The following is a 21121-nucleotide window of genomic DNA, read 5'->3' as shown; positions in this document are numbered from 1 at the left end:
TATTTGTGAGACTTTGGTTTTTGCTGTTTTCTAACCAGCGTGGACAGAAAACATAGAGCCTGCCCTTCTCACCTCTGACAAATACGTCCTGGGGTTAAAAGGAAACCAGATCTTTGGAGATACATGAACTGGATCAGAGGAGACCGTGTTGGACCCACTGTGTTTCTCACATGAAGGCCTTGAAAGACCCCGTTCAGTATCTCCAGGAGGAGAAGCCGCTCGTCATGTCCAGCAGCCTCACAGCGGCACTGAACTGTTGAACTCGCTCCAGTCTGACGTTTTCCTGTCGCTTCAGCCGCCATCGTGCGTGCGTGCGTGCGTGCGTGTGCGTGCGTGTGCGGGACACAGTAAAGGGTCACCAACTCACCGCCGCCGGTTTCCCTGTGGGTTTAATGCGGCCAAAAATCTGGATCGTCTGTTGAACCATCTTGCCTCCAAAGCGCGGCCTCCGCTTCGGCCTCGAGGACACCTGACGCTGTTTGTGCTGTTGTTAGGAGACCGCACCGAAGATCGTCTATGGAGGGAAGAGTACTACTCTGGGCAGTAAATCCCGGTCTGTTTAGAACAGACTTCTATTTAGTCTCACTCCCAAACTTCCACAAACCACAGAAAACGACAGCTGGTTCCTTCATTTCTCCTCCCACGGCAGTGGCGGACTTGACAGTTTGGAGGCCCCAGGCGAACAATAAGATGGGCCCCTCTGCAGCGGCTGTATTAATTATTGTATTGGAAATCCTTACCTTGTGGGGTAAAATGTCAAATAACTTTTAGACAACAGCAATTTCTGGATATTTAGATAATATTTTAAAACTGAAATCAAATGTAAATGTTTAAGAAATGTATTTGATCTTAAACACATTATTTTTATTTAGAAAAACATTTTATTTAATGAATGCATTTATTGGTTAACCCCCCACTTCCTAGAAGGAACACATGATGATTTTGTCTTTTTTTTAATTTGTCAGGTTTTACAAAACAAGCAAAAGAAACTGAGGGTTTTTTTTTTCAATTTTTGTTTTCCTGTTTTATTTGTTTTCCAGCAAATTTGGAAGCTTGGCAACACGTCTTGCTTTTCCTCTTTTCATAGTCCCTCAGATCACAACCTTTATTTGAAATCTTTTTAAAATTTTCTTTAAATCATAATTTAATCTCTCCCAGTGCTGCCAGATAGAGTCATGGTTTTCAAGCCTTTGAGGGTTCGAGCAGCCAAAGAGGAAAACAGAAGTTTATCAAAAAATGAAAATTTTCTTCTGCAGATAGCGCCTGCCTAATTGTCTGACTGGAGTATGTAAAGGCTGTGAAGACTTTACTTCCACTTTTGCCAGTCCTCACAGCACAGCTCCAGGAGCAGAACCTCAGTCAGACCAGCAGCGACCAGTAGCACCCTCAGCCTGGCATTTGGTTTGTTGGTGTGGCAGGGTATGCTGCCATCACACAGCCTAAAAGTCATCTGAAAACCACCAGACCCAACAAAAAACACCCAAAATATGAATCAGTGATTCATTAGCAGTAATTAAATATCCATTATAGTTCTTGTATTTTTACATTTCATGAATTTAGGTGAGCTAAAATGAAGCTGGGGAGCTGCATGGTGGCGCAGTGGTTAGCACTCTTGCCTCACAGCAAGAAGGACGCCGGTTCAAGTCCCAGCTGAGGGACCTGAAACAGAACATAATTGGGGGGACCTTTCTGTGTGGGGTTAACATCTTCTCCCCATGCATGCGTGGGTCCTCTCCGAGGACTCTGGCTTCCTCCCACTGTCCAAAAAAATGCTTCATAGGTTTATTGGTCAATCTAAATTGTCTCTAGGTGTGAATGTGAGAGTGCATGGGTGTGTAATTGCAGACACTCTACCCTGCGACAGACTGGCGAACTGTCCAGGGTGTCCCCTGCCTTCACCCACAAGTGGCCAGGAAAGGGCTCCGGCAGCCCCGTGACCCCGAAAGGGACAAACAGATAAGAAGATAAATGAAAATGTATGAATAAAATTAAGCCAAATATCCGATTAAAACTACATTAAATATGAACTCTTTCTCTTTTTATTAAAACTATTTCGTTTAAAACCCATCTTTTTCCGCACCATCACCTGTTTTGTGCTTGATAAGGCAGCAGTAATTCACTTTGACAGTATCTCCACTTTCACTTCATGTCATTTCCCAAATATAGCCTGACCAGAAAGGGACACTTAAGGTGGAGACGGCATACAAGAAGAAGAAGCTACGGTTGATACAACAGAAATTTCTCTTCTGTGGAGCTTTAAACTATGGGTGCAGTAAAAACCCGGCTTTTCGTGCTTCTCATTCCAGCCTTATCTGGGTTCTGGACACATTTTTATTGAAACGTATACGTCTAACCCTTCTGGATTTGAACTTTCTTTCTGTTTAGCGCTTTTTGTGTTCTGACCCGGTTTTTTGTTGTGGGTTCAGACTTTTCTCTAGAATTATCTGTGTCGGCTCTCACTCCGCACAGGAGTATGTCTAGTGGTTGGCTTTCCTCCTTTGTTGGTTATTGCTTTACAGATTAGATCAGATCTACCATCAAACCACCATACGTTCACCTTTGTTCATGTTTGTTTCAGATTTTATACAGGTGATATTTCCTTCAGTGGGTCTAATTTCTCTCCACTCTGAGTGCTCAGAAAATCTATTGACAATTCCCTTAAGTTGCATTTATACCTAAGTATAAATGCAGTTTTTCGATTGGTGAGAGATTGACAGTTTTGCATTTACAGTTTTGTCAGTTAAGTTATTCAGAAAATGAGGTTGCATTGGGTACAACCTAACCAATCCCGGCAGGTCGAACTGTGAACTCCTTTTTAAGTTTCTTTCATAGGAATGTGTCTGATTCAAACAGAGATAGGACCCACTTCTCTGTCTAAAACCCCCAAATGGTCAGTAAATATGATGGATTCCAGCACACTACAGCAGCTACAGTTTTTTTGGCACATACCATTTGACTGTTTCCCACAACGCAGGCTATCTTTCACTTTTCCTTATCCAACTTTCTCAATTGGGTTCACAGGAAGATTGAATGACAGAAAATGTAAAGGCTGTCACAATCCTTTCATTTTACGCACAATGTTTATATTTTTGAACGTAACGGAGACTCACAGCTTGATTCAGCCAACCACATTTTCAAGCTTGCAAAACCAGTTTTCTCCGTCAGCTTTGCCAACATGGGAAGTCTTTGTTACAAAGTGCCTTCTTAGCAAAGAAACAGCACACTTCTGACCAAAGATCTGGTTTGCAGTCGTGAGTTTTTGGGGAGGCTACATTGTACATGTTGTACATTACACAGTGTGTACTGTGTAATGTACAACAAAAACATGTATCCACTGTGAACAACCTGTTGAAGAAGAAATTAACATCTTGGCAATTTGACATCGAAAGACACCCTGGTGAATTTACAGATGCCTGCTCTGAGATCAGATAACAGAAGTACACTGTTCCTTTAGTGTCTTTCTGCTTACCTGATAGCTTTTACAATGAAACAGCCTCTTTCGGTAACTGTGAGGAAGTTGATCAACAAAACCTCCCCCTGCTTGCTCACAGCAAGAAGAATATCCCCACATCCAGCCTTAGGAAAACACCAACAGTTTGGAAAATGAATCTTACTTGAACATTTCGATGTGTGCACTTGAGTAGTGTAGACAGAATAATATACTGTCACTGAAGGTTCTTGTCCAACCAGGCGACTCTGAGTACAAGTTGAATTACAGCAACAGGACTTCAATTATTTGTTCTTGGACCATTTTGACGCTCATCCAAGTGTCTTCATCAGTACGAGTGGTAGTGGGATCAGTACCTGACAGAAAAGGAAAGGAGGGAAGTAGAGAGAGGGATGTTAGAGAGGGGGGGATAGGAGGGTAATTATAGAAGGGGGGGGGGGGGGGGTAAAACCATGAAGCAGCATAAAGCAACAAGTTGCTGGATGTTTAGAATGATTACATTCAGTTTCAGATGTTATACAAATTTAAAAGGGGCGGGGCCTGTCCACACACACACTCAAATGTTATAAACATACCTGTTGGCTCCAAAAATGTTCACCTGTCAACATGTAGACAACAAAACTAATGTTCACACACGCATACTTATGCATTCAGACCAACACACATGAAACATTTCATTCAATCACGCAAACTGTTTGTGCAAAGGTGAGACAGCACCTGATGGAATGTAGACGGAGGGAGAGTGCCCGGCCATCCCCACACCAAGACCCCCCCCTGCAGCAGCAGCCAGGACTCCCCCCCAACAGACACACGGTGCTTGTTTGAGTTTCTACCATGAAAACAAACAACATCTGAACTTTTGCAAAGATGGATGTGCAGATTGTTCAGATAAATGAAAGCATTTAGCAGATCACTGCCAGCTCCATGGAGAAAGTGGGCGTGTCTTATATCCTGGGGTCGGGGCTGGCAGAAAAGACTTTTCCTGGAAGGGGCGGTTCCTCACTTTGTGATGTCACAATGTGTGGACCTACTGGTTTTTAACGGATTGGGAGGGGCTGGTGCTCAGAGAGCAGGTTTTTAGAGGAATCCTCAGAAATGAATGGATCAAAGTACCACTTTGGGGCTGATATTTGTGAAAAATGAACATTATCATCCACTTAAAAGCTCAAAAAGGTTGCATGATATAGACTCTTCAAGTTTTACTCCTAAAATGCTGTGGATTAGCATCTGAAACAAAAGAAACAACAACATTGTGGGTGGCATGTAGTAATTCTCAAATCCTTGGCTCTAACTATTTTCCGTCCAAATGAAACACAGCTGGAAAAACCTAAATTAAAGGTATGAGCTTCTGAAGGAGTTTTCTATTGATGCAATATTAGGCTTCTAGGCAAATATTAAGAACATATTTGGTTACTTGGAAAAAGATTGGCTTTATTTGGCACTTAAAGATGTTTTGCCATCCATCAGTCCAAATATCAGCTTCACGGTTTACACAGCTCAACACTGCTGCCCAGTTTGTATTTTTGCTTTGAAATGTTTGAAATGTTTCATCTGCTGAGGCTGATTTACGATAAAAGTAAATGTTTTGTTCTGGATAAAGTCTTACTATAGAGCTCCAGAAAGCAACATGGTAAACATTTTTAAGGTCCTCCAATTATTTGCAGTAAGAACAGCAAATGAATTTGCCTGGAAAATATGAGGCATGCCTCCTGCCTTTCCAGCAGCACTAAGTATTTTTAGAAAGATTTTTTTTCCTCCACTGTTACATAATGAATGCGTTTTCACTGACTGCAACACAGCAGGCCTCTTTTCTCATTCAGCTTCCACCACATGGATTTAGCTTGCTGTCTCTCCTGACACGTTTCTATTTGGCTCCTCTGACATTTTTATGGAACATTTTAGAATGTTTCATGAAAGAAGTCCTTCTATCCTAGATGATGAGGCTTTACTTTTCCCACAGAAACAGCTACATGAGTGAAGGCTCTGAGTTTGCTTCCATGTCTCGTGCAGTGTTTTATGAGTCAATCCAGGGCTACAGCATACCAATTCCAGGTGTGGGCGCATTCAAGATTCAAGATTCGCTTTATGTAATTTCACTCATTTGGCAGAGGAAGACGCAAGTGAGACGAGATGTTGTTCCTCACTAGTATGATAGTGCAAAGGAAAATATTGGAATAAAATAGATTAAAATAGCAATACAAAGAAACCAGCATTCAAACATTAAAGTGACTATGTGCATTTAGCAGCAGGCTTTTATGAGGGGGTTGGTTGAGAGAGTCTGTATATATATATTGTGACTACGGGTGGTGTGGAGGGTGGGATCGTCCTCTGGGTCTTATTGCAGAGTGGAGCTTATGAGAGCATGTAAGCATGAGGAGGACAGTCCCTCTAACAGTCTCACAGCTTGTGGAAAGAAGCTTTTTAAAATCCTGCTCGATCTGCAGATGCTCCCGAACCTCCTCCCAGATGGCCTGAGGAACAACAGACCACTACAGGGGGGCTGGGGGTCCCTAATGAAGGAGGTTGCTTTGCTGGGGAGTGCTGCTCGTATAGCTCCTCCAGGATCTGGACAGGGGCACCGACAATCCTGCTTGCAGTCCTGACAATCTTGCTGAGCCGTTGTTTGTCCTGAACCTTGCAGCTGCCGAGCCAGGATGTAAAGCTCTGAATCAGAATGTTTTCTGTGGTGCCCTTGTAGAAGGTAATGAGGTCTTGGAATTCCCACCTTCCTGAGTCTCCCGAGGGGATGGAGGTGCTTCTGTGCTTTCCTGATGACCATTGTCATGCCTGGGTACAATGGTAGGGCGGTCGCCCCCTGATTGTAATATCGTAATAGGTTTGATTCCCGCCTTGCCATATGTTAAAGTGTCCGGGGGCAAGACACTGAACCCCACCTTGCCTCCGGTGAAAGGTTGACGCCAGTGTTTGGCAGTGGAGCCGCCACCAGTATGTGAATTAGAGGATGGGACTGTGACTGTAAAGCAAGGTAGAAAAGCACTGAACAAGTATACACCATTTACCATTGTGGAGTTGGTGCAGGAGGACAAGTAATTAGTGAGATGCCCCGTGCTCACTGAGATGGGTCTCGATGTGTGTCTGGCGATCTTGACTATCTGCAGCCTGCCTGTCTAGCTGAGTGTCCATGTGCAGTTAGCCGTGTCCACGCCTAGTAGCCTCAATTCCTCCACCAGCTGCTTTGGAAGGATGGTGTTAAACGCCAAGCTGAAATCGATGAAGAGGACTCCAGCATAAATGCTTTTTTCTCTCAAGATGTGACAGTGTAAGGTAGAGAGTGGTGGAGATGGCATCTTCTGTGGATCGATTTGCTTTATATGCAAATTATATAGGGTCCATATTTATTGGAAGACTGTTCTTGATGTGCTTTAGGGCTAGGCGCTCCAGATATTTGGTCCCAATTGGGGCGAAAGTCGTTAGGGCCGCCTGGATTTGACTTTTTTGGGACCGGAGTAATGACAGCGGTTTTCAGGCAGGTGGGTACAGATGAGGGGAGTGGGAAAGAGGGACAATACATGAATCACACTGCACTAAACAGAGGCATGGAGAACTAAATGATAAATAAATGATCAAGAATAGAGGAGAGTAGAATTAGACAAAAATTGAAGACGGAACCCCAGTGCACCATACTTTCCCCAACTTCAAACTTCTAGAAGCCTAGCGAAAAACTAATTGTTATTGTTAAGTCTAATTTAAGGATGTTAACAGTAAGTTAAATATTCTGATTACTAGCTAGTCTGACAATAAGCCTGTCCAAAGAGGAATGTTTTCAGTCTAACTTTGAATGTAGAAACTTTCATGAGCTGGGAGTTTATTCCATAAAACGGGCTTGATGGCTAAACGCTCTACCTCCAACTGTACTTTTACAAATTCTAGGAACCACAAGCAGTCCTGCATTTTGTGAATGAAGTGTTCTATTTGGTTGGTAAGGGACTATGAGGTCTCTGATATAGGATGGGGTCACGCCATGTAAGGCCTTCTTGGTTAACAGGAGGATTTTGAACTTAATTCTAGAATCAACTGGGAGCCAGTGAAGTGAAACAAACACAGGAGTGATGTGATCTCTTCTGCTAGTTCCTGCTAACAATCTAGCTGCTGCATTCTGAACAAGCTGAGCTTTTTTAAGATAACCAATCGCTAACAGTGCCGTAGCCTTGAGCTGGTTAAGGAATCACCATGGACTATGATATTTGTAGATGATACCGTGTTTTGTAGTGAGAGCAGAGAACAGGTGGAGGAGAAGCTAGAGAGGTGGAGGTTTTTCCTGGAAAGGAGAGGAATGAAGGTTAGCGGCAGTCACATGGAGAACGTTTGTGAATGAGAGGAACCCAAGAAGAAGATTGAGGTTACAGGGAGAAGAGATGAAGAAGGAGGATTTGAAGACAGGAATAGAGATTGTGGACAAGAAGTGAAGAAGAGTTCAGGCAGGTTGGAATGGGTGTAGAAAAGTGTCAGAAAAGAGTTTCAGCTGAAATGAAAGGAAAGGTGTAAAAAAGTGTGGTGAGAGCAGCCATGTTGTTTCCAAGAGACACTAAGGAAGACAGGAAGCAGAGATGAAGATGCTGAGGTTCTCTTTGGGAGGGACCAGGAATGATCAGGAATGAGGACATCAGAGGGACAGCACATGTTAGAGGTTTTGGAGATAAAGCCAGACTGAGATGGTTGGGACATGTCCAGAGGAGAGACTGAAGGATGCTGAGTCTAGAGCTGGCAGAGAGGAAGACCAGAGAGGAGGATTCTGGATGCAGAAAAGGAAGACATGAAGGTAGCTGCTGGTAGATGATGCAGGAGACAGACAGAGGAAGCTGATTGGCTGTGGAGACCCTGAAGGGAAAACCTAAAAGGAAAAGAAGAAGAAAAGATAAACATGTCAACACGTGCACAATACAAATACAGCTCACATGCACACACCTATCAATACAAACATGCCAAGCATATATCATTCTGTCACCCATACTATTTGTGCAAAGGTGAGCTGATAACCTGTGTGCAGGTGCGTGTCTGTTTTACTGTGGATTGTATAAAGTGAGACGAAGGAGGGGGAGCACCCAGTCACCCAGCACCAATACCCCACCAAAGGCGAGGCAGCAGCGGTAGCCGGTTCCTACCTGACATGCTTTGACAGATGAACATGCCAGGTAAGAGTCAAACATAACCACGTCTGATAATAAAAGAACCAAGAAGTCAGTCAACAACTACAGACACTGTGAACTTTATTGCATTAAAAAAACACCCCAATGAAAACAGTGTTTTTATGTTCTTGTTGCATGATGGGGGACATTTATAAAAAAATTCAAGATTAAAACTTAATTTTTGTCCTTATAGGCAATACACTGCACCCGACCTTGCCTCTGGTGGAAGGTTGGTGCCGGTGTTTGGCAGCGGTCTGTGACTGTAAAGCACTTTGAGCCTTCCAGGAAAGTAGGAAAACACTTTACAAGTACACGCCATTTACCACTTTTCAAATCAAATCAAACTTTCTTTATACAAAATGCCTTGTGCAGCTTGAACTGCTTTAACATTTTAAACAAAAAAACATACCAAATATCCTATGAAGGTAAAAATGTGTCTTAAAGAACACATTTTTTATCGCTGACCGACGGCGGAGACCCAGCCTCGCCCAGCGGGTCCTCGCATCTCCATCCTCGGCGTCTGATAATGGCGTCCCATTATCGGACACAGATCAGTTTAGACACAAGTTTCTCGCAAGGAATGTGTCAGAATTCAGAGCACAGTTGTAGAGCACTTGTGATTTGCGCCAGCAGATTCGAGCACACGCAGAAGCACATTTGAGCAGTTGTAATCACAGATTTGAAGTCGTAACTCTAAATGAACACATGCAGGGAAATTCTCAGGAAGGGAAATTTGTCAGTTCACAGCAGAAGATTTTTACACGCAGATGCAGATTTTTTTGATGCACAGGTTTTCACATTCTATACTACAAGTTCTCACATCAATTCAACAAGTTCGTTCTTTTAGACACATTTTTACCTTCATACTATCCCTCCATCCATCCATCCCTCTCTCCATCCCTCCATCCATCCCTCCCTCTCTCCCTCCATCCATCCTCCCTCTCTCCATCCCTCCATCCATCCCTCCCTCTCTCCCTCCCTCCCTCCCTCCCTCCATCCGTCCATCCATCCCTCCATCCCTCTCTCCCTCCATCAATCCTCCCTCTCTCCCTCTCTCCCTCCATCCATCCATCCATCCATCCATCAATCCGTGTCAACGAATAGAATTATGGAGGAACAGCTGTTTATTTCTCTAGAAAAGTCTGTGGATCTTGGCTTCTTGGAGCCAGCTGGTACTTCCTGTTTGGAACGGCAGGGGGCGGGGCCACTCGGTCCTGCTTTCCCATACAGTCACTGCGTTTAGTCACTGTCACTGGAGGAGCGCGGCAGCTTTAAGGAGGGGGCGTGGCTTTGTTTTGACCGCCGTGTCCATCCGTGGACTTCTCATTCGGCTGATGAGCAGCCCCGTGGCTCGCGGGGAGGGGGGTGGCTCCCTGCTGCGCGTTCGCGTTTGGACTCGCCGGCCCGCTGACAGCGACCGGGATTATCGTTCTTACCGAGCAGCGACGGTCTCCCTGCGAAGAGTGTGAGAGGTAAGCCCGCACGCAGCGCCAGGCCTCCGCCCTCCCGTCCCGCAGCTCCCGCAGCGCTGCGGAGGCTGATCGGAGCTGCGGCTCGGAGGAGCCGGGATGACAGGGTGGCATGTCACGCAAAGGCCCCGCAGGATCTGCTGGCCCCCCTCTTTCAGCGTCGTGAGGGCGCTTGCTGGTGGTTAATTCAATCCGCTCTTTAACGAGTCGTGATGCCGTCAGCAGACGTGCGTCATCAGCCCACCTTCGTGTTTTTGTTCACAGATTTCACAGAAGCAGTGGTGATTTATTTTTAGACCGCTACAGACCGTTTTTGGCCTCCATGTATGTAGTCCCGCTCGGATTGTCATTGGGCCAAACGGACCTGCGTCAACACGACCGATACCTGTGCGCATCGATAGGGGGCGCTGCTGCGCGCGGCCCCAGAATGATTCTGTTGTTACCTGTTGACCCCTGAGCGCAGCGCTGATCTGGCGCAAACAGCACAACTCTTTTCTGACGCAAAACGCAGCAAGAATGTCTAAACGCCACTTCCATAAGAAAGCATGTATTTAGGGGAATTCTTCCAGCACTTTGCTGCTTGGATGGAAGCAGACAGATGACCGGATGATGCAAGACAGCAGACAGAGGGTCTGTGTGGGTATTTTTTCTGCACAAACTCTTCAGGTTGTTTTTTACACCACAGATTTCTCCGTCAATCAGGAAACTCCTCATCAGAGCAGAGAGTGGAGGAAATGACACCAACTGGAAAACACAAACCGAGTTCTATACTCACCTTCTTTACAGTGATTTTAAATCAACATTATTTGTTTGAAGCTGCAGTTCATGCACTTGATCACATGACCTCCTAATCCCCCCCATGGGTGTTTTATGAAGACTGTAGGAGCCTTTCAATCCGACTGAACATCTGGCAGTAATGCGGCACACGGTGGCTTGTATGGGAGACTTTTACATGTGTGGGACTTCATAACATGTGGTACCGTGTCTCATCTTCCTCATCCTCACTAATGCAGCTTTGCCCCAGTTGGTAATATTTGCAGTTTTCCTCTGGTTTTGACTGTGCTGCGTTTGGGGGCATCAAGAAAAGCCACATGGTCTGTAGTCGTTAGACTGTGGCTCAGAGAAATGAATTCCAACATTAAACAGGAGCCTCAGGGATTTCAGTGGCAAAGAAACTCGTTCTAATGCCCCTCACCTGAGGGTAAGTAACAGCTGTTTTAGCATGTGCCTCTGAAAGTGCAGAACAAACCGTATCCATGTGGATTTCTAACTTTATATTATTGCGTCTCCAGCAGGGCTGCAGAACAGATCTTTATGTAGTACCACACAGATATCTCACAAAACTGCGTCTGTTTTTAATTTTCATTTTAATTTCTCTGTTGGACTAAAGCGTGTAAACCCCATCCAGCTACTCGCGTGTTTTTCTGAGAGGCGCAAAGGAAAGAAAAACACCAGTAGCATCCAAGAGTAACAGAGCCTCCCTGCTGAAGGATCGGTCCCCCTGCTGACTGTGGACGGAGTACAACTTCTGGTTGTGTGTGAAGCAACATTTGTGCCACCGCACCACAGAACGGTGAATAAAAAGGCTTGATTTGGAGACAGCGGTGTTGTTAGCAGGGCTGGGTATGATACGGTGCTTCAGCAGCAGCTCATTTGGAATGACTGGAACAGCCAAGCAGGAACCCGTGGCGTGTGATTGACCCCTAAACCCAGGCTTGAAATTGATATAATTAAAAAAAAAATCCATATATCTGAATTCCGTCCTGGAGTTGGACACCTTTCTGTGCATTTGAGCGGAGAGCTTTAGGCTGCTGCATACTATGTTCACCTTTTTCAGCTTAAGGTCATATGATTGTTCATGCAGAGCTCTGTTTACTTTGGTACATGTACATTTTCCTCAATGAATGGATGGAGGGGTGGATGGATTTATTGTCATCTGTACACGTTCAGGTCGGCAGCATCCGACTAACCACACCCCCACAAATGATTAAACTATCAGCAACACAAATGGCCACTAAAATTGTCGCTTCCAGATCACTCAAAACCCAACAAACCCACATTATTGCACATGAAACCAAACAGCAGGACCTTTTTCATCGGTTGTGCCAAAGTCCTCCTGCGTTGATGTCCTGACTGTGGTTGGAAAGAATCTGTTGTGACTCCTGCAGGGTTACAGGTTGTATCTGAGTCCACCCCCCAGGAAGGGGGGCATGGGTTGGATGCTGTCCGTCCCTGAGGATGCTTACTGCTGCTGTTCTGTTTAAAGACGGATGGGAGCTTACAGCCAATGATTCTGTTATGACGACCTTTTGCAACCTCTTCTTTTTTCATGGTGGTGTTCCTATACCATAGTATTATGGGATGGTTTCAATATGTTATGTTTAACATTTTTAAACCTATATAGTATTTAATAATAATAATAATGGATTAGATTTATCTGCTTTTCCAGACGCTCAAAGTTCTTCCAATGTGTCCATCATTCATTCATACTGTGTGATGGTAACTACTGATGTAGCCACAGCTGCCCTGGGGCAGACTGACGGGACTATAGTGCACTGTTTTTTGCGCCCTGATTGGCTGTTGACATGTCCGTCAATGTCCTCTGTGCTGTATGGAATTGCTCAGTTTGCCAGATCTGGGTTTGGATTCTGTAATACTGGACTTATTTTGAGGAGGCCAATTCAGTCACTTGTAATAAGAACTGCAGAATGTGCATTTCTGAAGCGCTTCTCATGGGTGAATGTCTCTGCGTTTGTGATTGCTTGCGCACAAAGAGCTCCCGACCATGTCTGCTGTACTCTGTTAGACTTTGACAACATTTCTAAGAATGTTGCTTCTTCAGGCGCTTGAAGCAATTCTCCCAGAATTCACTTCTCCTCTTTGGTTCCCCCCCCTTGTCTCAGGGGAAGCAGGGTTTGTACTTTTTGGTTTGCAGAGACTTCAGGAGAGCTTTCAGAAACCAACAGAGTCTACTGCTGTCAAACCTGCCAATGTTTTCATGTCAGCAGTCTGCAGCTGCTCAGGAAAGATTACTAAGAAAATAAATTTTATCCAGAATAAAAACTCTCTGCATCAATACTTTTAGGTTCTTTTTTAACGTTCACTACAAAAAATATGACACTGCCTGTAATCCAGGCTTATTTGTGACATCACCTTTTTAAAATGTTGAGACTGTAATTAGATAGTGATGCCAATTCACAATTAATCTTTTACGCACATTTTACATGACATTAATCATTCCACGTCCAATAGAAAAATGGGATCGAGGAGTTCTGGTCATTTGAGAGGCTGGCGTGCTGTGAAGTCACTGCAAAAGGGTTGGGAGTTGGCTAACGCTCTTTTTGTTGATTCTTGTCTGAACAGGTTTCTTTACACTTAAATTAAGAAGCAAATCTTCAATTGAAAACCCGTCTAACAACAAGTGGCTTTTTTGCAGATGGGACAGGTACTCCTGGTGAGGTTTTGCTTGTGTTGGTGAACTTTTACAACACGTCATCATACCTTGTGGCAGAAATAGGATGAAAAACTCAAACACACAGTTCCTGAAGTTGAGGGAATCTGAATTTGCTCACATGACTGAAAGAAAAGGGCTAACATGTGACGCTCTCTTTCTGGTGTGCCATCTTTGAATGTTGCGGCAGAAAAGTCTAAGTCAAGGCTCGGCAACCAGCGGCTCCGGAGCCGCATGCAGGTCTTCCATCCTGTGCTGCGGCTCGCTGTGTTTTTGTAAAATAACCATCATGTTCTCAGATTGTCGTGGTGCCTTTAACACCGTCAGGTTCTGTGAGCAGACAGGTGGAAGAGAGCAGCGTGAACGCGTGAAGGGGGCGTGTCTTCAGCTGTGAACGCCGACCAGAGCCTGTTATGGGACAGAAAGTTTTTCTGGAAAGACAGTCGGTGGCGATCTCATAGGGGACACATGAACGCCCCGAAAAAAACAAAAACCACCCATTTCCGTGTAAAATTAATTAAATTTGCCTTAGGGTGCCCCTACTATCCTGTCCACTGTCTGCAACGATGACCATATGTTGCGCTGTCTGTGTAGAACATGCTGCAGGGGGGGGTTGCACGCAGTGGAAAACGACTTGGAGCTGCAGAGGTGTGAACAGGTAGAGAGGCGTGGGCGGGGCTTAGACTCACCGCTTATGATTCCAGACAAGCCAACAGCTGCTTCCAAATAAAAAATAGTTCTCATCCATAGATTTAATATCATTTATTGGGTTTACTGGATTTAAAGAAAAAATAAATAGAAATGAGTCTGCATCAAAGTGAATTTGTTTCCATCATCTCACTCATCTTAACCCAAGGTTGTGCAAAATAGACAAAAGATCAAAGGACAACGTCACGCTCATAAAGAATTAAAATAAATACCTAAATAAATATCCGGACAGCATTTTGAATCAATGCAAGTATCTCCGGATGAACTATCGCGATATATTGGCAAAAACATTTTTCTAACACACCTTGTGTTGCAGCTCCCTGTGGTTTCATTTCAGTGGGAAACTGATCCAAATGGCTCTTTGAGTGGTACAGGTTGACGACCCCTGATCTAAGTCAAAGAGAGGACTTTTAGACTGTAAAACTGTTGGGATACGCTCGGGACAAAGACAATAAGGGAGGGGGCATCAATGATGGAGTACAGTTAAGCAGATAATTGTGAATTGGTCATTTTAATGTACGGCGACGTGCTTGACTGAGGTCAATTTAAGACGTCATATAAATATATTTGTGTCTGTGTGGGTAAGCTCGGTTGGTAGGGTGAAGGATTGACACGCATGAAACCAGGGACTGGTGAGCAGTTAACACCTCCCACACATTGTAAGAGCTTTAACCCTTGTTCTATCTTAGATGACCCCACCCTTACATTGACGTGTTCTCCCTACCATGACAAAGGTGGATAAAGGTGGAAAGATTTCATGTAATCCATGGACACCAGTGAAGATCACAAATCATTGAAGAAAAAAGGTTCAGAGCACTGTCTAGTGGGTCTAGATGACCCGACTCCCAACGTTAAAGTGCCTAGGATAGCACAAGGGTTACGTGCCTGGAAAAGCGCAGATATATCCAATCCATTAGTATTATTATTATTATTATATATATAAATTAATCCAACTTAAAGTAACAATCCTCTTTTCTCTCTCCCTCCCTACATTTCCGTTGGTGGAGCCAGGGTCACTTTTACTTCCTCATTCCGCTCTGTTTGTGTTTGACTGTGGGAAAAACGATCCTCTGTCCGTGAGAGTCCCCTGCTCTGTGGGCTGATTTTCCCTGGGGGTCTTCTGTGCTCCGAGTCGCTGAGCTTCAGCGCTTGTATAAGGCAGTTGTTCCATCAGCAGCGTCTCATGATGCTAAGCAGGTTTCATTTGCCTTTTGTACTGGCGTTTCTAACACATTTTAGTACATTTTTACAACTTTATCTTTACCAACGGATCAAAGTCCTTTCGGTCATACAGAAAATTCTCTAAAAGATCTCTGATTACATGAATGAACAGTGCCATGACAGGTTAACAAGCTTTTTAGCTTCACAGTCAGACTAAAGGTATTTGTCATTTGTAGTTTCTTTTTGCTATGTACTTGATGCCTTAGTGAGGCATCAAGTTGGGACGATTTGGACCGAAAGGTTCAGTCACTGATGCTGCAGAGGAGTTGCCTACTTGTTCCAAGTTGGAGCCTGATTCTGCTTTTACTTTCACATTTGTTTGGAATTCCCCAAAATACAGGTTGGATCAGGAGTCTGCAACCTGACACTCCGGAGCCACATCGGGCTCTTTTGTTATTCCATTGTGGCTTTATTGCTGTAAAAAATAGGAAAATAATGAAAAACAAATGAGTTGTCATTAGCTTATGTTAGTTCTTTAATTAGTTTAGTTCTTTTTTTTTGTTCAATTTAATCAAAATGTACACATTTGAGATTACTGAGCAAAATATTAGTATGACTTTAAATCTAGTGAGGAGATGGTTAGTATTAGAGTCAAAACTACGGTGGCCCTGAAGTGCAAATTAATAAATCACTCAATGCAAAAGCATTTTCATTTATTTTTAAACTTATCCTGTCCAACAGCTGAGCAAACAGATGTGAGCTGAAGGCCTCTATGGTGGACAGATTTTACTCTTACAACAGGAGTTATGAACGTTCAGACATACCAGAGGTATATTTGAATAAACCCTTTTGCAATTTAGACTAAACTTTATTCATATTAATCATATTTGTAACAATTTTTGTTGGACTGGACAGAGAAGAAGAGGAGGGAAGAAGATAGAGGGATGTGAGGGGGGGGGGGTTATAGAAGGGGAGGGGGTAGAATCACAAAGCAGCTTCTTGCTGGACGTTTATAATCATTACTGTCAGGTCTAGATGTATAACAAATCTAAAAGGGGCGGGGCCTGTCCACACACACACTTAAATGTTACAAACATACCTGTTGACTCAGCAGCAGCCACATGTAGCAATTCTGACCAATAGATTGACTGACTGAGTTTCTTTATAGACGTCTGTGGGATTTTGGCTTCTTGGAGCCACTTCATGTATGGAATGTCAGGGGGGAGGGGTTGCTCAGTCCAGTTCTCATTTACAGTCTAGGGATCAAAGTTGTGCTATGGTGCCTCAAGCTTAATGGGTTAAGCAGTGGTTTGCTGGTGTTTAAAATACCATGCTTGATGGTCATTGTGTCCTTGAGCAAGACATTTCGTCCTAGTTTGACTTCAACTGTTATAATAATTGTTTAGAAAATGGGTCTGCAGAAAAGCTTATTGTAATGTAAATAGTTTTTGTGCCAAAAGTTGGACAAGTGCTGCTGTATGTTGCTATTGAGAAGAAGGTCCATTTAAAAATTGAGCCATTCTATTGAGCCCTTCTATGATTGAACTTTGACAAACTCTTGGAAAATGACAAATAAATCTTTGGTGGTTGAAAACCAGAGCTGGCTGGTTGCAGAGAATTTCTCGGTCTTTGTGCTTCATATATTTCATTTTTGTGCATGAAAAACAAAAGGAAAACCTCACATTTCACAAAACATCACTTATTGTCACCGTGGAAGTAAAAGTTGATCAATCCAAAGAAGCTTTTCGTATGAGAGCAGTACATGTTCAGGAACACGTCTGAACAGACTGCACTAATCCAGCCACCAAAACTCTTTGGACTAATGTCTGTTTATTGTGGGTTTCTGGTTTTCCTTTTGCCCTATGTGGTAGCAAAACTTGAATACCACCTGCCAGTGTGTTTTTTTTTTTACAAAACCAGTTGGATGTTGAGGTGACTTTTTGCTCGTATGTTGCAACGGGCAACATGCACGTTACTTCTGCATTCCATGTCTGGCTCCAGAAGGCCATCAGGTGTATATAACGTACAATCCTATATTCAGGTCACAGGTTATTGCTGTGTTCATGTCAGCCACAGTCATTTAAAAAATAAGGGTGTAACGATTAATGGACTTAATTGATAAATGGATGGATGTTCCTGCAGTCCAACCAGATCGATCTGTCTGAGGTTGGTTGTTAATCGAATCAAATCAAATCTTTTTAAAATGAAGTACATGAATTATAATCGATGTTGAAATCTGGAAAACTCCACTGTTCAGTAGCAGGTATTTCTCTCTGAGTCCCACTGGTTGAAGTTTGGCATAAAGATGTCCTGAATCCATTTGAGGTCAGAGAATTGGATCCAATCGGATCGTTCTAAATGACGGGATATTGATTATGAATCATATCAGCAAACAAATAATGACATGAATCAAATCGTTGGTAAAAATGAATCGTTACACCTCTAGTAAACAAACGTGTTTAGACGCGAACAGCCAACAGCAACTTGGCATGTGACCTGTAGACCTGTATAAAACATCAACATGTTCGTGAAAAAAGTCCATACCTATTGAAATACTGCAATTCTCCCACTTCTGAGACCGTCTGTTCATTTTTGCTATCAGATGCAGTTAGCACACTTTGCTAATGCTAATCGCTTATGATTAGAGCTAAGTAGTGGTGGTCAGAACCGCCATACATCTGAAATCCACAGTCTGCTCTTCCCTGTCATCACAGGCTGTGTGGTCGCTCTCCTTGCTCCCAGACACCAGGTTGGACGGCAGGAAGTGAGTAGTTGTTCCCTTCAGAGGACGGCTCCTTGTCTGAAACGCCTGCGCCCATCAGGATTTGACGCATTGATGAGGTCAGCAGTATTAAACTCATGAGAGTAGACCCTGGTGTGGACTATCACCTGGAATATGAATATGAATGACCCGTTGGTCAATCCTCTTCCTGTTCCTGTCAGTTCATCCGTCCCCCAGCAGCTCAGACGCTATCAGACGCCTCTCCTGGGATGTCCGGTTGCTTCTCCCGACACATTTTGTTGTTGCCAAGCGACAACAACTGATGTTGCAAACCCCGCACTCCAGACCACATCAGAGTCAGAAGTGGTTGAAATGAGCCCAAAAAAGGAGTAGCAGGTATCCCACTGTACTTATTTGTAAAAAAAAAAAATCCATGACAATCAAAAAAGGGTCAGAAACAAGAGAACAAAAAACAAAACCTGAACTCACTTGTTTGTCTGTCCTTTTTCACTGCATGTGTGATCCTCTGATCAGAGCTTTGATAGCGTCTTTCCTGCATGTCGGCTCTAGTGTTCACATAGAAGAGGTTCAGCTGTAGTGACTTTGCTGCCACTGTGGTATTTAAACAGCAGCTGTCATTTGTTGTCATCTGCATGAAGCAGGTCGGCACAGAAAGCATGAAGGGCCCTAAATCTGTCAGACAGAGAGGCCGTGCTGTGTTAATCCTCACTATCATAAACACCAGTCTGTCTACGGCTGTGATACCAGCACGTTTCAAACATGCAAACTCAAATGCTTCCGGTGACATCTTCATTGCAAATAAGATAGCTGGTTTAAAGCAATAATAAATACTATATATGTATGTATAATACAATATAGATCAGAGGATCTCAGCAAGCTGCTCAACGATCTGAACAAGGAAGGGAGAAAAGATGGCATGAAAATGAACAAAAGAAAACCAAAATCATGTGCAATGAAATAGCAAGGAAAAGGAGAAGGAAAGGAATAATTGTGGATGGAGAACAACTGGAGGAGGTGGATGAGTATAAAGTATTTGGTAAGACTGCTAACACCAGGAAATGAGATGGCTAAAGAAATAGACGAGAGAGTAACATCCGCTTGGAAGAGATTCGGACAGTACAGCACGTTTCTGAGAGATCAAAAAATGCCCATGTGTCTCAAGAGGAAGATCATGAACACTGTCATACTGCCATCAATGAGGTATGGAGCTGAGACATGGTCACTTACCAACCGCCAAAGAGAGAAACTGGCAGTCACCCAGAGGAGCATGGAACGATCAATGCTGGGTGTTACGAGGAGATATAAGGTCAGGAACGAAGAATTGAGATCAAGAACAGGGGTGAAGGATGTCATCGAGAAAGTGATTGAAGCCAAAGGCAAGTGGGCAGGACATGTAGCCCAAATGAAGAACCACGAATGGGCTAAGAAAACAACAGAATGGACTCCGTGGGACAGGAAGAGAGGAAGGGGAAGACTGAAGAAAAGATGGAGAGATGACATCGATCAGAAGGCAGGCAGCACGTGGACCCAGAGTGCCCAACACCGTGATGAGTGGAGTAAGATGTGGAGGCCACCCGCCAGCAGTGGCGTGACAGGCTGATGATGATGATGATGAATACAATGATTGCATCATTGATGTTTCCATTAAGCGTGGTGAGCGCTACGCCAGGCAGCTGGCTGGACGACAGACAGAGAGCCGCCGTCTGTCGCCTCCTAAATCTTAAGATGTTTTTCTTATTTTCATGGAGACAATAATAAATGGATCCCCTAGTTTGATTCTTGTTTTTATTTTCTTGAATGAACGTGTGTCACAGAGACACGGACGTAGCAGTGGAAAGCGGCTTTAGCGGCAGGACGGAGAGCAGACCGGGATCCGAATCAATGAACCCAGACACGGAGACGGGATTCCCGATGCTTTTGCAGAGCTTTTTAAAATAAATAAGATATCTCTAAACATTCTCCGTGTCTTCAATGCAATGTAATGAGACACACACAGACAGAAATGTGACGGTATCTGCTGTAAATCCAAGTGTTGCTCACACCCGTGTTCATGAATGACTAATCACGTGAATTATTATTTCATGGGAACAAATTAATTCTTTTTTTACCCATGTCAGGTAACCGACTCCGTATTCATGAAATAACTTTATTCTTGTAAAATCTGGACTCTTTTACTCATAATTCTATGAATTGTTTTCTTGTAGTTTTACAACTATTTTATGATGTTAGTCTCATAAATTTACAACTTTCCTTGTAAAATTACAACTTTTTTGTCAATGTATTATGTTTATGACTGTATTTTTTTATGATTTCATATAAAAATTAATCACCTGGAGTCAGAAAACGGTATGTTTTTAGTTAATCTGCCCCCCCTTTGTTGTGGGATCAGTGCTTCACTGGATTCAAAAGAGTCCAGAGGTTCTGGTTCTGGATACGTCATTATGCTTTAAAACATATGACAGGATGAAACGTAATACTTGTTCTTGAGACGGTTGGATTTTTTTGTGGTTCTTGTGAAACACTTTTGCAGCATTTTCATGCCAAAGCGTTTTGCACGGCGAGCTCTGGTCAAATCATTAAAAAATTCAGAAACTGCTGATTGAAGAACATCAGCAATGGAAGCTGCTGCTGCTGCTGCTGCTGTCTCCAGCTCTAAGTGCTAAATGCAGTTTAGAGGGAGTATTATTCCTACTTGGTTGAGCACTTGCCTCGTCTGAAGCAGCGGTTCCTGAAAGTTTTTCTCTTGTTCCCCCCCTTTGGAGGAGGAAAAATGCCCCCCCCCCCCCCACACACACACACACGCGCGAAAACCTGTAACAAAATAAGCTAAATTTGATCAACTTTAACACCGTATCAAAATCCTAAACATTCCTACTGCTTGAACTAGAATAAATAAAATAAAGGATCATTCACTTTGGAAGAACAATAACGTTGAACCTATGTGCAAAAAGAAACACAAAGTTGTGTTCATGGCTGCAATTGTCTGCTTTGTGC

General features: G+C 43.5%; 2 protein-coding genes across 3 annotated transcripts in view; one reads left to right on the top strand and one right to left on the bottom strand.

The window, feature by feature from the left end:
• kif6 (kinesin family member 6) overlaps nucleotides 1-3784 on the bottom strand; it is a 49978-nt gene extending 46194 nt beyond the window's left edge. The window contains exons 1-2 of one of the 2 annotated variants that reach the window (XM_011490625.3): nucleotides 3615-3784; nucleotides 368-514 (exon numbers count right to left, since the gene is read on the bottom strand). In XM_011490625.3, coding sequence (XP_011488927.1) covers nucleotides 368-427 — 60 coding nt within the window. In that variant the 5' untranslated portion in view covers nucleotides 428-514; nucleotides 3615-3784. Of the gene's footprint in view, nucleotides 1-367; nucleotides 825-3614 lie in introns of those variants that run through there. The other variant, XM_011490626.3, reaches the window with a different exon arrangement.
• Nucleotides 3785-9728: 5944 nt separating this feature from the next.
• daam2 (dishevelled associated activator of morphogenesis 2) overlaps nucleotides 9729-21121 on the top strand; it is a 57421-nt gene continuing 46028 nt past the window's right edge. The window contains exon 1 of the mRNA XM_011490628.3: nucleotides 9729-10067. The gene's annotated coding sequence lies outside the window, so the exon portion shown is untranslated. The remainder of the gene's footprint in view (nucleotides 10068-21121) is intronic.

The sequence above is a fragment of the Oryzias latipes genome, chromosome 22 (genome assembly GCF_002234675.1).
Source record: "Oryzias latipes chromosome 22, ASM223467v1".
NCBI classification, from domain to species: Eukaryota; Metazoa; Chordata; class Actinopteri; order Beloniformes; family Adrianichthyidae; genus Oryzias; species Oryzias latipes.
Note: the sequence above shows the minus strand (reverse complement) of the source record. Positions and strands in the feature narration are given on the sequence as shown.